This window comes from Thamnophis sirtalis, unplaced genomic scaffold, assembly GCF_051295495.1.
Source record: "Thamnophis sirtalis isolate CommonGarterSnake01/CBP01778 unplaced genomic scaffold, rThaSir2_p1.2 scaffold_1, whole genome shotgun sequence".
NCBI lineage: Eukaryota > Metazoa > Chordata > Lepidosauria > Squamata > Natricidae > Thamnophis > Thamnophis sirtalis.
Window position 1 is genome coordinate 84,174,567 of NW_028261381.1, and position 21,091 is coordinate 84,195,657.

At 38.1% G+C, this 21,091-nt stretch overlaps 1 protein-coding gene across 4 annotated transcripts in view; it reads left to right on the top strand.

The window, feature by feature from the left end:
• AMPD3 (adenosine monophosphate deaminase 3) overlaps positions 1 to 21,091 on the top strand; it is a 56,150-nt gene that overhangs the window by 16,910 nt on the left and 18,149 nt on the right. For all 4 annotated transcript variants that reach the window (XM_014051689.2, XM_087717977.1, XM_014051687.2 and 1 more), the window contains exons 8-11: positions 7,796 to 7,990; positions 9,024 to 9,155; positions 13,176 to 13,339; positions 20,802 to 20,928. In XM_014051689.2, coding sequence (XP_013907164.1) covers positions 7,796 to 7,990; positions 9,024 to 9,155; positions 13,176 to 13,339; positions 20,802 to 20,928 — 618 coding nt within the window. The remainder of the gene's footprint in view (positions 1 to 7,795; positions 7,991 to 9,023; positions 9,156 to 13,175; positions 13,340 to 20,801; positions 20,929 to 21,091) is intronic.

Consider the following 21,091-nt stretch of genomic DNA (forward strand, 5'->3'; position numbering starts at 1 on the left):
CCAACAGAGAAATGGCCAGGGCATGAGTGACTATGCAGAGCCTCATGATCCAGGAAAGGGCAAAATTGGCACACAACACAAAGTTGTGCAAAGACTTTCCTACTCACGGCTGCCACCTGCTCTTTGAACAGGAGTCGCGAGCCTAGGAGAATTCCCAGATCTGGAGTAATGCAACCTTATCCAGAATTTAAAATGATAAACCAACAGATCCCCAGGCCACATAAACCCACAGCCACTCTGTCTTACAGGATTCAACTAAAGTCTGCTGTTCTCCATCCAGACCACCACAGCTTCCAGGCACTGTGAGAGGGTAGCTATATAATCACTTGGATCACCAGGAATGGAGATAAAAAGTTGGGATAAGGTATTTCTGATACCTTATCCCATGGTGTTGGATGATCTCACCCAGAGGTTTCGTGTAGATGTTATAAAGGAATGGATAAAGCACCAATTCTTGCGGCACACCAGAAAGAAACAATCATGTAGAGCAGTGGTCTCCAACCTTGGCAACTTTAAGACCTGTGGACTTCAACTCCCAAAGTTCCTCAGCCAGCAAAGCTGGCTGAGGAACTCTGGGAGTTGAAGTCCACAAGTCTTAAAGTTGCCAAGGTTGGAGACCACTGCCCTACAGTATTGACAGCAAGAAAAGAAACTGCATCTGTAGTTGTTTTATGTCACATACTGTTAAGACCCCCTGAAACTTTCCTGGCTACTCCTATCACCCAGTTTGAAAGAAAGAAAAAGTCTCTGTGAAGTTGGATATTTTTTAGATTTTTTTTTAAGAAGAGGGGTGGGGGATCAACCTATTTCCCAAAGCATCTGAAGGACAACAAGAAACAATGGAAGGAAACTAATCAAGGAGAGAAGCAACCTAGAACTGAGGAGAAATTTCCTGACAATTAGAACAAACAAATAATCAATGGAGCAGCTTGCCTCCAGAAGTTGGGAATGCTCCAACACTGGAGGTTTTTAAGAAGAGATTGGATAACCATTCGTCTCAAATGGTATAGGGCAGTGGTCTCCAACCTTGGCAACTTTAAGACCTGTGGACTTCAACTCCCAGAGGAACTCTGGGAGTTGAAGTCCACAGGTCTTAAAGTTGCCAAGGTTGGAGACCACTGATGTAGAGGACTTCCATTCCCTATCAACACTGATTGGGATTGTTCTTGAAGAAAGGAGCTGAACCAGTGTAACACTGCACCACCCAGCCCAAACCCCACAGCTTGCTAAAAGTTTACCATACTTTTTCCATCATCTTCTTCCTCCCTTCCTCCCTGTATAATGCTGGCACTGTATAATCTTTTAGAAGTGATTGATTGTGTCATGACCCCAAAAGCACAGTTCCTAAGCAGTGTTTCCAATAACCATAATGCTAGGATTCATTATAGAAAATGAGGGAGACTAGGGGAACTGGGTTTGTTTAGTCCTGAGAATACAATACCACCCACAAATATCCCCCAAAGATGTATTATTCAGAAGAAAAAAGAATAATCTCCAGGTACAGGAAGACACATTTTAATTGAATCTTAAAAAAAGAAAAATGGGAGCAAATCAGCAAGAAACGAATGATTGACAAGATGGTGAGCTTCTCTTTGCTGAATATTTTCAGTTCAATTTGGATTCCTGCTGTGACAGGTTGTTGGACTTGATAACTTAAAGCTCTGTGATTCAGTGACATTTGGAGAGCGCTTGATTGCTTCCACCTATCCTGAAGTGTAGTTGATGAAATGAAATTACATGATTTTCATTTTGCTCAGGGGACATTAGCTTAGTTGGAGGGAAAATTAGTCTGAGCAAGCAATCAGTTAAATATGAGTTTCTATGCTTTGGTTTTTCTTTGTATAGCAACTATTGTTATCCAACCCAAGAATCTGAATATTCAGTATTGTTATTTATTTATGAATTATATTGATTTTAAGGTAAAGGTTCCCCTCGCACCTATGTGCTAGTCGTTCTAAACTCTAAGGGGCAGTGTTCATCTCTCTTTCAAAGCTGAAGAGCCATCACTGTCCGAAGACGTCTCCATGGTCATGTGGCTGGCCTGAGTAAATGGCAAAGATGCATGGAACGCTGTTTCCTTCCCACCAAAGGTGGTTCCTATTTTTCTACTTGCATTTTTATATGCTTTCCCACTGCTAGGTTAGCAGAAGCTGAGACAAATAACAGGAGCTCACTCCGTTATGCGGTACTAGGGATTTGAACCGCCGAACTGCCGACCTTTCTGATCGACATGCTCAGAGTCTTAGCCACTGAACCACCGCTTCTCCAATATATTGATTATACAGCCACCTATTTCACAATTGCGCCTCTGAGAGTGAAAAGATTTCCAACCAATCAACAAATAAAAAAACAAGTAACAATTAAGCAACCATAATTCAGAAATATTAAATAAATTATGGGCAATATGTTCAAATCAAAGCTATATTTGTTAGGGTCTCTGCCATGGTTATTCAACCTTCTATGAAAACTAGTAGTATTAACAGAATTGATATTATATTTTGGGACACCTCGGGTAACCTTGACTGAAGCACCAGAAAGTCATCTATCACTACTATGTACATAAACTGCTGGAGACAATGATAGAATTACCGACTCTTCTAAATATAGAATATTTATCTATCTTGATGACAGATTTAATACATGTGTGTACATAAAACTCTCAAGAGCCACCTCCCTCATCAGAATGTTGGAGGGTGTCAGAATTGTTTAGTATTCTGTAAACTTAGCAGTGCCTTCAATGACCCCGTTGATGGAAGAGGCCAAAAAGAAGGATAGTTGGGTGCCAAGGATAAGAAAGTAAGAGGAAAAAGGAGAGAAATAATAGTGTATCAGATATGTTTACCATGTTTCCCCAAAAATACGGCATGTCCTGATAATAAGGCCATGTCACATTTTTCTGGTGGGCAAAAATATAACCTGTACCTCCACAAATTAAATTTTATTCTGATTTAGTAGACCTTGATTTTAAAAAAAACATATGTGATGGACCAGATTGGCACAGCAATATACATATATATTTTTGCTGTGCTAATTATGTAAATAATACAAATGGATGAAAATTATGTAATTTTTTATTTAGCAGATATTCATGAATAACTGACATCCCTTGCCCAATTAGTTTATTAAAATGAGGTTTCACTGTATCCTTAACAATAAATCAGTCTAGTACTAAAATCTGTAGATTTTCTGATTAGTACAAACTGGCTATTATTGCTTCCCAAAAAGTGTCCTAACACAATAAATAGCAAAGGAAAATGTACGCTCCAAACAAATACTTTTGGCTTTTTATATTCTGTTAATTTTTGCCAGATATCTTTTCTTTTTAGCATCTCTATATGGCTGTGTTTTGTATTGTTTTTAGTCTGTATGCGGTCAGAATGATAATGGAGTCAGGCAGCTTATAAGCAAAATAAATACATAAATAAATTGTGCATTCTAACTGAAGAACATAAAACATTTTAACTGTGTGCTAAAGTCATGGGAATTCATAGGAAGTATGTAAAGACTTTGCTGTTTATTGAGAAAAGAAAATCTTACTGTGAGGGATTTTTCTCAGACATTTAAAAATCTTTAATAAATTAAAGTGGTCTTTCTACCACAAGTAGGAAAGGGTTATAATCATAAATAAACAAAGAGTAAAGACAAGTAAAGAGTAAATAAATACAAAAGACTTCAGCATCGTCCATCTAAGATCATTTTGTTTTTTGAAGCCTTCAGTGAAAAGAAGGTGATGGAAGTTAGATTCCATGAATCCTTCTGTCCTGCATGATTCCCTGTGATCTCCTAATATTTTTTTTATTATATGGTGAGGAAAAATATATTCTAACTGAATTCCCTTTTCAAAGAATATTATGCATATAGAAGAATAGTAGTGGATTATATCTTCATAGATAGATGTGCTCAATAGGTCATTGCTGGATGACTCAATAGAATATACATTCATATACATGTAGCCTTTGTTTATATGTAATTGACTGTAATATTCATGCTGTAAATCAGTGTAATCTATCACCACAATTATGGAGTGGTTCACATACTTTTATGTTTTGATTATAGAACCTGTGGTTGTTAATTGCCCTGAAACCTCTCTTTTGCTTCATCTGAATGGTCCATTTTCCCATGCAGCCATAAATTGATGACCACATGAATGGCATCAGCACTATTTGTGGCTCTTTTTCAACCAGTGCAATAAATACTTCTGAATAACATTTTTTAAAAATGAACTTTCTTCTTTACCTTATTACTGTGCTGTGCTGATTTCAAACATGATTTCAAAGAACTGTGTTGTATCAACAGTAACATCTTTTTTCCAGCATCATCTGCTCAAAAAAGAAAAAGAAAAAGCTGCTTTAATGAATCCTTAAAGCAACATAATCATTTTTCAGGTTTTCAATAGTCTGAAAAAGGACTTGGCTGACTTAATCTGTAGCAGAGAAGTGCTGAGTTCACATGAGATCTGAAGCATCTTTCTGAATCATGATTGAAAGATGCCCAGCCTTAACAGACTAGTGGGCAATCTGAAACCACAGGGACCATTTATAACATCCTCAAACCTTCCCACAGCTTTTGTGAAAATTGTTACCAGCCCATAATTTTTAATGTAAACAAAGGGAACATGAAATGCGTAGAGGGTAATAATATTATGTTTAATTAATTGAATTATTAGTTATTAAATTTAGCCCCCCCCCCCATTTTAACCCCTTGTTATATTGTAAGATGCCTTGACCTACCTTTGGCCAAAATAGATTGCATCCTGAGCAATTCAAGAATGACTCAGCTTTCCATCTTTTCAAGAATAGTAAAATGTGGACCTAGATTGTTAGGTCACTCTGCAAACTACTTACAGAGTAAGTGCTGTAATGCACAATGAAGCGGCATATAGGTGCTATTGATATTGCTACGTTTAAGAGATAATTGCTGCTATTTTCTATCTTAGGACTTGATTTATATATGCAAAATAAGTATCTTTTTCAATAGCAGTATTTTGAAGAAGCAATGGAGGGTATCATAGACACAAAAATCTATTTGTGTTTCCAAAACATCTTTTTGAATCAGGATGTGACTTACTAAATGTACTTTTGTCATTTTGACTTTGACTGAGTTGATTAGTCAATGGAACAATCAAGACACTCTTTGTTGAGTATACTAGAATCTTCTGCTTGCCTCTTAACAAATTTCTAAATAGTTGGATAGGCATACAGTATATGGTCAACTGAAATTCATTTCGTTCTCTCTTGCCATGTTCATTAAATAATGTTCCTCAGGTCTAAAAGAGCCTTACTGAAAATTCTCATTTTGCTGAATTGAAGCATTGTTTTGTTTCATAATGATTATGGAAAATAAAATAGACAGCACCTTAAATAAATACCTCTTGATTAAGCTTCAGTAGTTATGATTAAAGACCACAGAAAAAGCATGGAGGATTGAATGAAGTTGAAGGATTTTTTTAAAATCATTGCGGAAGCTGAATTATTTTTGCAACTGAAATGAAATTAATAAGGATTGTTCAACTTCGTCTATTCAGTGAAGAGCTTATCCACCCTGATCTCCCTTGATAGGAGCAGTATATCATATCGCCTTAAATTCTTAATAACAACGTTTGTGAGCTGAAATAAAATGTGGTCTGTTGCTTGATCTAAAAAAAGACATTTCCCTTCACTTCTGCAAATAGTCAGAAGTGCAATTGCTTTGGAGAAGAATCTGATAATAATTTGGATTCTGCAGGCATAAAACCTCTTTTCTATTTCAGTCGTCTCTTTTCTAGCTTGTACTCAGTTCTCAAATCTGAAAGAAAGTTTACAGATCTAACTGTATTTTTCTTTGTGACAGTAACATAAAAGTGTTGGTTCATTTAGATCAGGGGTGTCAAACTCGCATCATCATGACGTCGTCACATGACGTATTGGGACTTTTCTCCCCTTCGCTAAACTGGGCAGGGCCAGCATGTGACACATCCATGTTACTAGCTTAACAGCTGCGCCGAGGTGGCGCAGTGATTAAATGCAATACTGCAGGCTACTTCAGCTGACTGCAGTTCTGTAGTTCGGCTGTTCAAATCTCACCGGCTCAAGGTTGACTCAGCCTTCCATCCTTCCGAGGTGGGTAAAATGAGGACCCGGATTGTTGGGGGCGATATGCTGACTCTGTAAACCGCTTAGAGAGGGCTGAAAGCCCTATGAAGCGGTATATAAGTCTAACTGCTATTGCTATTGCTATCCAGCCTGCAGGCCCTGAATTTGACAGCCCTGATATAGATCTTGAAGGTGGAGAAAATGTCATCAATCCCTGAGAAAATAAGACACATGGGATATGTTTTAAAATACTAAATATTTTTGAGTAAAAATCATTAAACAGCCTTATAGGTTAATAAGATGTACTGTTCTTTCATGACTTGGCTAACACTGTTGGCTGTGGTTCAGATATGCTGAAAATAAGGGAGTAAATTAAAATTGGCAGAAAAAGGGAAAATATGTATGTCATGAAGAAAAGTACTGAACAAAATGTATAGCCAAATCTATCTGTCTGTCTGTCTGTCTGTCTGTCTAATCTTCTCTCTCTATCTCTTTCTCTCTCCCCGTATACACACAATCTGTGTCTTTCGCACACACATGACTATAAACTATTCATGAAATGTTGTTACCTTCCACTAAAATGGTACCTATTTATCTATTTGTTTTTACATACTTTTGAACTCCTAGTGGGCAGGAGCTGCAGCATGTAACAGAAACCTACTCTGTCATGCAGTCTTAAACCTGGGCTATCAGTTTTTCAGCGGACAAGCTCAAATGTCTTTAACCCCTGAGCTACCGCATCCTCTAATCACGCTCTCTTTTGCTGCTTTGGGCAACAACTCAAAAGTCCTTCAGGGCTAAAAAGTTATAGGTGAGGTGGAAAGAGCCCCGTCTCTTCTGTTGATGGACCAAATATTAGGATTAAAACTGATTACAACTGATTACGATGAAAGACAGGCTTCTACCAACAGTGGTAGAAGACATATGTCATTCACAAGGCTGTCAAGTTCTACATTTGTGTCCAAACAGTAAGTAACAGCTATAAATGTTCTGTTCAAAGGGACAATTGTCTATATCATTTGGAAATGCTTTCCAGTCTTCTTCCATTTTAATTTAGGAACTTTCTTATCCTAAGGGCTAAACAAAAGAAATCTGCGATCCTTCACCAACCCTCAAAGTGGATTTGTTTGTGATCTAGTTCAGTTTTATTAGAGGCGTGGTTTTGGGTGAATTCAAGATTATCTTTCTTACCTTACTTACTGTCTGATATCTGTGAAAATGTGTTTTGTAATATTACATTAACAGTATCGCATTAACAGATAAACTACAAGTAATCCTCAACTTATAACCATTCGTTTAGTGACTGTTTGAAGTTAGCACAGCACTGAAAAAAGTGACTTATGACCGTTTTTCACTCTCATAACCATTGCAGCATCCTCAAGGTCACATGACTAAAATTCAGACACTGACTCATATATGACACTTTGGATAGATTATGGGATAATGTGATCACTTTTTGTGACCCTCAGACAAGCCAAGGCAATGGGAAAGCCAGATTCATTTAACAACCATGTTACTAGCTTAACAGCTGCAGTGATTCACTTGACAGCTATGGCAAGAAAGGTTGTAAAATGGGACAAAACTCATTGAACAACTACCTTGCTTAGCAACAATAGTTTGAGGCTCAATTATTATCTGTAATGTCTTTAACTTAAATTTGTGGAACAGAGATAGTAATAAAATAGCTTCAGCTGGGGAAAATCGCTACTTTTTTATGATTTCAGGTTGATACCCACATCCACGCTGCTGCTTGCATGAATCAGAAACATCTACTGAGGTTCATTAAGCACACTTATCAAACTGAATCCAACAGGATAGTTGGGGAAAGAAAAGACAAGAAGCTGACTTTGAAGCAGGTGTTTGAAAGCCTACACATGGACCCCTATGACCTCACTGTAGACTCACTAGATGTCCATGCAGTAAGTGCATTTTAAATAAAGATCACATCAGAATAATTATCAAGGTTGTGTAAATCGCTCAGCCATGGAAAGAGAAAGAAACCTTGGGTTGACAAACTCTTGTGCCCTATGTGTATTTACTGTGCTAGTTGTTATAGTCTGAATTCAAGTTACCTTTTTGTAGGTTCATATTTTTTTAAAAAAATGTATTATGAATATGCATCCAGTTTTGGTCACCACACTATAAAATGATGTTGGGACTCTAGAAAAGGTCCAGAGAAGAGCAACCAGGATGATTAGGGGACTGGAGATGGAAACATGCGAAGATGGTTACAGGAACTGGGCATGACTAGTCTAGTGAAGAGAAGGACCAGGGGAGACCTGATAGCAGTGTTCCAATACTTGAGGGGTTGCCATAGAGAGGAGCGGGTCAAGCTATGTTCCAAAGCACCTGAAGACCAGACAAGGAATAATGAATGGAAACTGACCAAGGAAAGATTCAACCTAGAAATAAGGAGAAACTTTCTGACAGTGAGGACAATCAACCAATGGAACAGCTTGCCTTCAGAAGTTGTGGGAGCTTCATCACTTGAGACTTTCAAGAAGAGATTGGACAGCCATTTGTTAGAAATGGTGTAGGATCTCCTGCTTGAGCAGGGTGTTGGACTAGATGACCTATAAGGTCCCTTCCAACTTTATTAATCTATAAATCTTTCCATTCCCCACCATCCTGTCAGAGCTGAAGAAGCTTCTTGGATGAGAAGCGAAACATCTTTAAAGAAAAAATAAGAAAGTCCAGTTGCCTCCTGAAAAAGCACCTTTGGGACAACCATGGATGACTTTTTGTGGGGTGGGGACAACCTGGATGATTGAGAATTTCTACAGACTTTTAGCTATCCAATTTGAGATGAATACCCTTGGAATGGTGTGTGAATAGGAATGGATTTCCAGAGCAGGGGGAAATATGTGTGTTACTGAAATTAATATCCAGTGATAAATAATATAAACCTACGAATATAACAAATCTACTTTTTTCAATCCCTGCTTTTCTTAGGATCGCCAGACATTTCACCGGTTTGATAAATTTAACTCCAAATATAATCCAGTTGGTGCAAGTGAGTTGAGGGACTTATACTTGAAAACAGAAAACTATCTCGGTGGTGAATATTTTGCTCGGATGGTGAAGGTAAGCAGCTTTTCAGCCAATCATGTCTTAGCTTGAGTGTCTTCCAAGTTAATGTGGAGCCATCCCTGAAGGCTTCTTGGCAGGTTTTTCAGAAGTGACTTTCCATTGCCTTCTTTCTAGGGCTGGGAGAGCCTGACCATTATATATTTATTTGTTCTGGTCCAAAGCCATCCAATTCATCTAGTTAGAATGCGAGTTCTTTTGTATGCCAAATAAAATCAGGAGAAGTTACACCTGCTCTGAAAGTTTTTAGGCCGTCCATTCAGTTACAATGAATGGAAAACTCTGTAGGAGCATGCCATCATGTAACCATTTTAAATAGGTTACTAATAACCAAAATATAAAAGAGAAACAAGAATTCAATCTATGTAGATACTTGTTTTTCTGAAGACCCTTGCATTCATTTTCCCCCCAATCTAATGCCTTCATTAGATTCGCTTAACTTACTAAGTTTCCTGAGTCTTTTCCCCACATTTCAGCTTATTGAATTGATTTGCCTGTGTAAAATCTCTATTGTGGGAGCTGCATTGCTTGCCAGTCAATTTCTGGATGAAATTCAAGGTCTCAGGTGTCCCCTTTAAACCTCTCATAGTGCATTGTGGATATCTCTGAGATCGTCTGCCCATAGTTGAATTTCTTTAGGAAAAGACCACTGAAGATCTTACCCACTAAGGGGATATCATCTGCAGGGACCCCATTGTTAAACTTTCTCTGTGATGGCTGTCCTACTCTGGAACAGCCTAGCCCTGGATATTTAAACGATCCCTTGCTGATAATATTTTCAAAGAGCGGTAAAAAATGTACCTCTTTTGAAACACTTTGGACCTGGCATGAAATCTTCTTTTCTTCACTATCGTTTCGGGACCAGGAGCTCATGCACGGCGCTTCTGCGCATGTGCAGAGCATCCGTGATGACATCTGGGTGGGCGGGTGGAACCTCCTCCCGCCACTGCTACCAGTTCACCCGAACGGGGGTGAATCAGCAGAATACCACCTCTGCTTTGGACTCAAATGAATGAGGACCATCTATGCCAGAGGTGTGGCCTATCAGTTACTGTACATTTGTTTTAACCATTGTTTTCACTCTGCTTTGCATTTGTTATTGCTCAAAGTCTTTATGAAGGAAGCAGTATATAAACCAGAATAATAATTCATCCTAGATACAGTTCCATTGTTATAATGCTTTGAAGCCTTCTTCCATTAGCGTTCTTTTAAAGTCCTGAAATTTTCTGTTCCAAAAGCTAAATCCTGTAACTATGCCATGGGCTGATGTCTTGCATAGACCATTTACCTACATATCTTAATGTGAACTATTCTGACTGATGAATTTCTCATCAGTTTTTTCCCCACTGTTGTAGATAATAATGAATTGTTTTAATCATGAAAATAAGCTTTCTAATCCAATTGTATCAATCTCTAGATACTACTGAGGATTTATTAATCTTAAATGTTTTTTATTTGAAAGAGAAATACAATTTAGCATTAATATAAATCAAATTTTGTATCAAAATGTATTATAAATCTACAAATACTTTTTGTGTGCATAAATTAGGGTTAATATGCATGGGATTGGAATCGAAGGACATCTTTGACCTACTGTAAATATTTGAATAAAGAGAAATGATCTACACATATGTGCAATATATATGAATCATACATAAAATGTTTATAAAGCTTGAATAGTACACCATTTTACATTATTCTGGTATAAAAGAGTTACCCAAAGCACAAGAAATGATTGGGAATATCTGATTAATCTGTTCAGTTCTTCAAAATTATTTTTATATTAGTCTTTAAAGGTTAATCCCATTTAAATCTCATTTGCAACAGTGAAAATGTGTGTGGTTTTTTCTGTGAATTTTGGATTACTGAAATGTTTCATTTCATAAATTTGTGGACATTTGTGAATGCAATTAGAAGACAAAATTGGACATCCTGCTTCCATTAGGAAACCAGACTGAATGCAATAGTAATTACATGAATGCTATTTCATTCATATATTAGCAGCATATCTGTTCAATATTAATTAACAAAGATGCTGTTAATTATGAGGATGACATTTATGAAATAATGGAAGAGTATGTAGAGTAAAACAAAGACGGGATGACTTCAATTTCATATTTTTTATTACTCTTAATTAGAATACATATAATTCATAGCTAATGTTTTGAATTTTATAGCTCATTGTTGGTACGTCTTCCTACAGTGCCTATTTGTTCAGGTCACGGAGGAACCACATCAACTGGGCCTGAAGAATTGGAGTATCATGTCCAAATTGGTGTAGGAAAAAACATTAGATCTAATCAGTTACCCAAAGAGGTAGAGATTCCCCTTCACTGGATACTGCTTCTACAGTCAAGTGGGAAGCACCACTTTTCTTCAGGATTGAAAGGATTGAACAGCGACATCACTGTTGCCCAGGGAATGCCAAATTTGGGTTTACTTTATCCCCATTAAATTGCCCTGATGGGCACTGAAATGGTACCCATTTATTTACTCACAGCTACTTGATTTTGAACTGCTGGGTTGGCAGGAGCTACAGCATGTGATGGGAGCTTACCCAGTCTTACACAGCAGCAACCGGGTCTTGAACACGAGCCTGCTGATCATCAGCCCAGTGTCTAATCTAATGAGTCACTGCACTCTTCACTGGATGCATTGGATAGCCATTATGTTGGGACAGATGCATCTGCAAGGACAAAGAGGGGCAAGTAGTGTCAACTCCACAACACAATTCTTCCCTTTTTGTGCACATATCATGATAATTGAATACACATGTGAAAGGAATGGAATTGTGTTGCAATGGTGCAAGATTGGTCATTTTGATGAAAGCACTGGGTTTTGTCAATGCCTCTGATACAGAATGCTTTAAGAAGAATTAGGGGTGACATGATAGCAGTATTCCAGTATTTGAGGGGCTGCCACAAAGAAGAAGGGATCAAATTATTCTCCAAAGCACCAGAGGGTAGGACAAGAAACAATGGCTGGAAACTAATCAAAGCGAGAAGCAATCTGGAATTAAGGAGAAACCTCCTAACAGCGTGGACAATTAACCAGTGGAAGAGCTTGCCTTCAGAAGTTGTAGGTGCTTCATCACTGAAGGTTTTTAAGAAGAGACTGGATAGTCACTTGTCTGAAATGGTATAGGTTCTCCTGCTTGAACCGGGGGGGGGGGGAGGCTGGACTAGATGCCCTTCCAGCTCATTGTATTCTATTCGAATTTGAATTCTAAATGGGACTCCTACACTGAAATGGACTGGATGGCATCTTCCTATACTTAAGTGGTTTTATTGATAAAGGAGTGTTTTTATTGATAAACAGATCCTGGAGGATACAATGGAAACTACTCAGTATAGTTTCCATGTACTGGTGCTTAATTTTATTGTTAACATGATCACTGAATTTGCAAGTCTCAAACAGTTCAGTCTGTGGTTTCACAGTTATATCAATCAATTATCACCATCTAGTGGTCACCTAGCAGTACCGGTGGAATAATTATTCATTCAGACATTCATGATTGGGGTGAATGTTAAGCAGGATGCAACATCTGTAGCTAATAATATGATCTATGCTCCTCCCCATCAGATTTCAGCAAAAACCTGATATCCATGTCTAAGAGAGATGAGTTCCTCACCTCTTCCAATTAAGTTTCTATGGTGGAGAGAATATTTCTGTCTTAACAAAGTTTAGAAATACTTAGAGGAACAAATATAAAGGCCTTTTCTCATATTCCTCACATTTCTGAATTTCATTGTACTGCATCAGAAGAATGCTGAAGTATATAAAATTTCTAACCCTGTGGTAAATATTATGTGGCAGGAAGTTCTATAATTTGCAAAATTAAAAACAATCCTAAATGGTATCATTATAAACACTTGGGGAATTTGAGATGTGGAATACAAAATCCATTGTGATTAATGGTCAGGAGGTGTATTTCTAAATTAGGCTCTGCATGCAAGACTTTTTTGATGAAATGTGTTTGCTCTAAACAGAAAAGTAATAATGGCTTATTTTGAATAGGAAGTTGCCCGTGAACTAGAAGAAAGTAAATACCAGTACACAGAACCTCGGCTGTCTATTTATGGGCGTTCTCCAGATGAGTGGCAGAATTTGGCTAAATGGTTCATAAGGCACAAAGTTTATTCACCTCACATGCGCTGGATGATTCAGGTCCCAAGAATCTAGTAAGTAAAAGAATCAATAAATAATTGCATTAGTGGAAATTGTTTCATTTTTCTTTTTTCCAGTTCTTTAAAAGAGAGTGAGGTTTAAAATATGCTGAAGTATAAGAAGTAAGAACTTCCCTTATAGCAATGTGGAAATTTGACTTTTTTTTTCCTTCCACAATTGTGGTTAAGTAAGTAATCTTGCACCATGACTGTTACCACACTTATTAAGTGAAGCCATCTGGAGAGTTCAACAGCTTCAATTAATTTGCCTGTAAGAATCAAGCTTTAAAAAGCTGTAGAGGACAATATTTCAGAAACCACAATGATTTGGGAGCTAAAAGGACTAAAGAAAGCTAGGCAGTGACATGGCATTGCTAAAGTGGGTGGTACCAGGAAGTTTCTATTTTAGAAGAGTTGGTATGACTTACTTCCTCCTTCCCTTCCTTTCTGATATGTCAAACCTGGGAGATTAGCACAAAACTAGCAGCATCTTAGTAGGTTGCTTCCATAGTTTGATGAGCTGATTTCTAATGAATATAAAAGAGAGACTTGAGAGCCATCTGCAGCTCCATCCTTCCATTTTCCAATAAAAATTGGCTTATCGTGCAATATTATGATAAATGTGTAAAAGCAATCCATGTAAACTGCAATGTAATTGAAATTTATATTTATAAGTTTATACAGGGGAAGCAAAGATGCATCTCTCAAATCTCTTCCTATATTTAAATTGCCCTTGTTATTCAGTTGCTTCCACAAATATTGCAAAAATGACTCATGTGGGAGATTTGAAAAACAAGCCAGGTTGATACAATTTGGGGTTGCCAATATGGCTCTTGCTCAAAGGACAAGTGGCAGCTATGACTCAGGTGATCTTTGCACAAATCTACCTTGTACTACTGCCGTCTCATGGTCACTCAAGCCTTGATGACCTATTGCTTGAATGACTGCAATGCACTCCCTAAGGGCCTGTCCTTAAAGGCCACTCAGAAGCTTTATCTGGTCCAGAATGCAGTACTGCAATATGAATAATTATAGGAGTATTTGGGTTCTCCTATGCAATATCACTGTTTCACGAATTATTCCGGCCACCAGTAAGCTTTAGGGTGCAATCCAAGGTATTAGTTATTAGATACAAAGCCTTTGTTGCACAAGAATTGGTTATATATGAGGCTCCCTATCTGTGATTACATTTTTTGACATATTTTTTTTGACATTTTATTAAGATTTATAGGCCGCCCTTTTCCCTGAGGGGACTCAGGGCAGCTTACAATCACAGGGAAGGGGGTGCAATATCAGAAGACAAACAATGTGCGAACAGAAGAAAATAATAAAACACAACTTTCATTCAACAGTCAACACTCGGGCGGGTAAATTGGGAACCTATCCCCAGGCCTGATGGGAGAGCCAGGTCTTGAGGGCTGCGCGGAAGGTCTGGATGGTGGTGAGGGTACGGATCTCGACGGGGAGGTCGTTCCACAGGGTCGGAGCTGCAACAGAAAAGGCTCTCCTCCGTGTAGTCGCCAGTCAGTGACTGGCGGATGGGATTCGGAGGAGGCCCAGTCTGTGCGATCTAATCGGTCGGAGGGAGGTAATCGGCAGAAGGCGGTCTCTCAAGTACTTCTATGTATCTGATACATCTTCCAGGTGGGACATGCTCCAGTCCTGTTACTTCATCTTGAGGAACCGAAGAAATGTGTTTTCTCTGTTGCCACATTTCCCCTATGAAAAGCTTTCCCCCTGAAATTTGGATGGCCACAATCTGCCTACTGTTCAGAAGACTGAAGAGTGGCTTTTCCCCCAGGCACAGAGATAGGAGGTTATGGGCCTATCTTGATTGTATTTCTTGTTTTTAGTTGTTTTGAAATTGTCTCTGGCACTGGCACAGTATGTTTTATTTAATATTTTTATTACTATTTGATGTTTTTAATTTGTATGATGCTCTGAGCTGTACTTTGATTGGACAGCTATATAAATTGATCTAATAAATATGGTATATAAACAACCATATGCAATGCCTTAGGGTTTTGTTGAACGGCTCTGTTTGCATAGGAATGGGATTGTATGATAACTTTTATCAATTTTTCCCATTATTTTAGATTAAAGATTACAGATGGGTAACAGTAACATAATATGTTATATAATAATAATAATAATAATAATAATAATAATAATAATAATAATAATAAAAACAAAAGCTGAACTGAATTTATTAATTGAAAGCACAAAATAATTTAGCCAAGACATTGGTATGCAGTTTGGAATTGACAAATGTGCAACAATGGCAACCAAAGCAGGCAATAATATAATGTAATAGTCACTAATGAACTAGGCATTAAAATTAAAGTACCTAGTCACACAACAGAAAAAGCATCAAAGCCAAAGTGGAAAATCCGTTTAGAACAAAAAATCAAAAAATTAAGGGCAGATGCTAGTAACTTAAAGAACATGCATGAGCAACGGCTTAAAAACAACAAAATCATAGATCGGCTAATCAGAAGATATAGATTGGATACAAGAAACATCAATGAAGCTGTAGAGATTGTAAAACAGCAGATAAAAGCAACAGCTAGAAAAATTGAAAGATACGAGGCACGAATCATCCAATATAAACAAAATCAGCAATTTCGATCAGACCAACGGCGTTTTTATCAAAGTCTTAATGTGAATGGTGACACCAAAAGTGAAAAACCAGAAAAACAGGCCACAGTTGAATTCTGGAAAGAATTGTGGGAAAATGCAAAGGACTACAACAAGGAAGCAAAGTGGATACATGTCTTTGAGAAAAGCATTGGCAACAAACAAATGCAAGTATTGGAAATAACAACTGAGATGGTCAAAAATTGAGTTAAAAAGGTAAAGAATTGGACATCACCTGGAAAGGACGAATTACATGGTTTCTGGCTCAAATATCTGACCAGTTTACATGCAATATTGGCCAGGCAACTGAATGAAATTTTACAAAAGGGCCAAATTGATGAATGGTTGACAACTGGAAAAACATACTTGATTCAGAAAGATGCAACTAAAGGAACAACACCTGAAAACTACAGACCAATAACGTGCTTGCCAACAACCTTCAAATTACTTACAGGCATTATTGCAGATAACATGATGGATTATTTGGAAACAAACAACATCTTGCCAGTAGAGCAAAAAGGCAACAAAAGAAGGAGCAGGGGAACAAAAGATCAGCTTCTAATTGATAAAATGATATTAGAAAATTGTAAGAACAGAAAAACGAACTTGAATATGGTCTGGATTGATTACAAAAAGGCATTTGACTCACTGCCACATAGCTGGATCATAAAATGCTTAGAAACAACTGGCATTAGCAAAAATATTACATCCTTTACTGAAAAGGCGATGAAACAATGGAGAACTGAGTTGGCAGTAGGGAATGAGATCTACGGAATGGTTAATATCAAGCGAGGAATTTTCCAGGGTGATTCACTTTCACCTCTTCTCTTCATCATCGCAATGATCCCACTATCAGTAATCTTAAAAAAAATGAAATTAGGCTACCAAACAGCCAAAGAAGCTGAAAAAATTTCGCATTTACTATATATGGATGATTTGAAACTCTATGGAAAGTCAGAAATAGAAATCCAATCATTGACAAACACAGTCCGAGTATTCAGCACCAATATTTCAATGCAGTTTGGCATGGAAAAATGCGCCACTGTATCCATAAAAAGGGGCAAAATCACTGCATGTGAGGGAATTGAAATGCCCAATGGCCAATTAATTAAATGCAAAGAAAATGAAGCCTACAAATACTTAGGCATTCTGCAGTTAGATAACATCAAGCATGGAGAAGTAAAAACTATTGTCAGGCGAGAGTACACCAATAGAGTTAGGAAAATTTTGAAATCTAAATTGAATGGTGGAAATACAATCAAGGCCATAAATACCTGGGCAATACCAGTTATAAGATACACAGCTGGTATAGTTAACTGGACACAAGCTGATTTGGACCTTTTGGACCGAAAAACCAGGAAACTAATGACAATGCACTACAATTTACATCCACGTGGTGATACTGATAGGCTATATCTGCCCTGAAAATCAGGTGGCAGAGGATTATTACAAGTGAAGCAAACAGTTGAAGAAGAAAAACATGCACTGGCTGATTATTTAAAAGAAAGTCAAGAACATCTATTAATCGAAGCAAAGAACAAAAATCTACTGAAGGCCCAACAGATGAAACAAGAATACAGAAAAGATGTGATAAAATCAAGAATGGAGAGTTGGCAGAACAAAGCACTGCATGGCCAATTTCTGGAAAAAATAAAAGATAAAGTGGACAGTGAACAAACTTGGTTATGGTTAACAACAGGTACATTAAAGAAAGAAACAGAGTCACTAATCCTGGCTGCGCAAGAACAAGCTATCTGCACAAATGCCATTAAGGCCAAAATTGAAAAATCCTCTGATGATGCAGACTTTGCAAAGAAGCTGATGAAACTGTTGATCACATACTCATCTGCTGTAAAAAAATCGCGCAGACTGATTATAATTTGCGGCACAATTCAGTAGCACAAATGATCCATTGGAATTTGTGCAAAAATTATAATATTAAAACAGCAACAAACTGGTGGAAACATCAGCCTGAAAAAGTCACCGAAAATCAGATGGTCAAGATCTTGTGGGATTTCCGTATACAAACTGACAAAATACTGGCGCATAATACACCAGACATCACACTGGTTGAGAAAAATAAGGTCACAATCATAGACATCGCAATACCAGGTGATAGCAGGGTCGCCAAGAAGGAACATGAAAAAATTGCAAGATACCAGGACTTAAAAATCGAAATTCAACGACTATGGCACAAACCAGCAGTGATCATTCCAGTGGTAATTGGCACACTGGGTGCTATACCAAAAGCACTGGAATTACATTTAAAACAGTTAAAAATTGTCAAAATCACCATCAGTCAAATGCAAAAAGCCGCACTGCTTGGATCTGCACGCATATTACGAAAATACGTTACGACGTCCTAGGCCCCTGGGTGGGGCCCGACTAGTAACCAATGCCAAATCCGGCGAAACAACTGGCCGCTGTGATACAATTGTATAATAAAAACAAAAGCTGAACTGAATTTATTAATTGAAAGCACAAAATAATTTAGCCAAGACAGTTGTATGCAGTTTGGAATTGACAAATGTGCAACAATGGCAACCAAAGCAGGCAAGGTCATAGAAGATGATGGAATAGAACTTGAGAATGAAGAAATGAAAAAGGCAGTAAAGCTAGAAGAAGGCTACAAGTACTTGGGGATTTTAGAGGCCTCTGACCTAATGCATAATAAAGTCAAGGAATTAACTTCAGCCAAGTACATTTGACGAATTCGCAAGATATTAAAGTCCAAATTGAGTGGAGGAAACATCATAAAAGCCATAAATACCTGGACTATACCTGTGATTCGATACTCTGCAGGAATTATTGACTGGACTCAGATGGAGTTGGACAATTTGGACAGAAAAACAAGGAAGCTTATGACAATGAATCATGCTTTGCACCCTAAAAGTGATGTTGACCGATTATATCTACCAAGAGCAGAGGATGGTCGAGGACTCCTACAAGTAAAACAGACTGTGGAAGAAGAAAAACACAGCTTGAATGATTACATCCAGAAAAGTGAAGAACCAATGATTAAGGAAATAAATAAAGGAGGCCTTTTAAAGACAACTAAGTCAAAAGCTGAATATAAGAAATAAGTAATTGAGAAGCAAGCTGAAAATTGGAAAAACAAAGCCATGCATAGCCAATACTTGAAAAATATTGAAGGCAAAGCTGACCAAAAGCTAACCTGGAACTGGTTAAGATCAGGAGCACTGAAAAAAGAAACAGAAGGCTTTATTTTGGCAGCTCAAGAACAAGCCTTAGCCACAAACTGCATGAAGGCAAAAATTCAACATGTTACCACCAACAGCAAATGTTGCCTCTGTAATGAGAAAGACAAGACAGTCGACCACTTGATCAGTGGGTGCAGCAATATTTCACAAACTGACTACCTACAACGCCATGACCGTGTTCGAGGTTCGAGGTTCATTTTATTTAAATGCCGCCCTATTCCCAGTGGGATCCAGAGATGGCTTCTTCAGGTGGGGTCTCACCACCGTTGTCTTCAATGGCGGAGGAAAGAAGCCCTCCCAAAGGGAGGCATTCACTATCGCCTGGATCCAGCCCCGCGTCACCTCCTTGCTGTTTGCAACCAGCCAGGAGGGGCACGGGTCCAGTACATACATGGCGGCACTCACCGCTACCATGGCCTTGTCCACTTCATCAGGAGTAACAAGTTGAAAGTCAGTCCAGAGATGTCGCTCAAGACCCTCCCCCGGTACCCCGGCTGGCTCTGCACAATTGGAGTCCAGGTCCATCTGAAGCCGAGCAACTTTGTCCACGAGGAACTGGACATACTCCTCCGCTCTACCCCGTAAGGGATTATCCGCAACCCTCCCATTCAGGAGGGAGCGGGTTACCCTAAACAAGGCGGCAAGGCGTGACTCAGCGGACGCAATCAGAGCGGCAATATAGGTGTTCTTAGCTGTCCGTATTGCCGAAAGGTATGCTCCGATACAAGCTTTTAATAGTGCTTGGTCTGACTTGGATTTACTGGACCTCCAGCAGCGCTCTAGGCGTCTCTTTTGGCTAAGATCATTCACTGGAAATTGTGCCAAAAGTTTGGATTTGAATGCAGCAAAAACCACTGGGAACATCAGGTTCAGAAGGTTTTAGAGAATGAGAAAGTCAAGATCTTGTGGGACTTCAGAATTCAGACTGACAGGCACTTGGCCCACAACACACCTGACATAACAATAGTTGAAAAGAAAAAATGTTTGGTTCATTAACATTGCAATACCTGGAGATGCACGAATTGAAGATAAACACCAAGAAAAAATCACAAAATACCGGGACTTGCAAATTGAAGTTGAGCAACTGTGGAAAAATAAATCGTGTGTTGTCCCAATTGTAATTGGAGCCCTTGGAGCAATACCTAAAGGGCTACCTCGCTATTTGGAAATTTTAAATTTATCAGACTTGAAGATTCTGATTCTACAAAAAACCATCCTACTTGGAACAGCTCACATCCTCCGATGTTACCTTAACAGTTCCTAGGTCCTTGGTTAGGACTCAAGCTGTTGAGCTACCAACCAGCCCCAAAGGCTGTGAATCTCACCAAAGATTAATCACATCATAATAATAATAAGAATTAATAATAGCAGCAGCATTTGGAAGGTAAAACTAGAATATTCAGAGTATTTTCATGTTACATAATTCAAGTATTGTTTGGTTTTTTGTTATGTACTTTAAAGTGATTGAACTGAAGTTGCTTAAGGGTCTTTTTTACAGCCAAAATTCAACTGAGATCTTGGGGGCGGGGGGAAGTTGGATAAGAATACCTATTGCTAAAGTAGACCATATCCCAAGTAAGCACAATAAAAATGTTCGAATATTTGTTTTTTTCCCCCAGTGATATATTTAAGGCAAAAAACATTCTGCCTAACTTTGGAAAAATGCTGGAAAACATATTCTTACCTCTGTTTGAAGCAACCATCAACCCCTTGGATCATAAAGAATTACATCTTTTTCTTAAATTTGTAAGTATTTGACTGTCCTAGACTGCATATATCTAATGGTTGTATCACTGCATTCTTTTATGTGTTTTTAGAAGCAAGTTCAAACTACAGAAAAAGGCTTTAAATGTTTGGGCAATAACTAGTGACATTGCGAGATTGAGGAAAGTGGACTAAGATTTTTAGT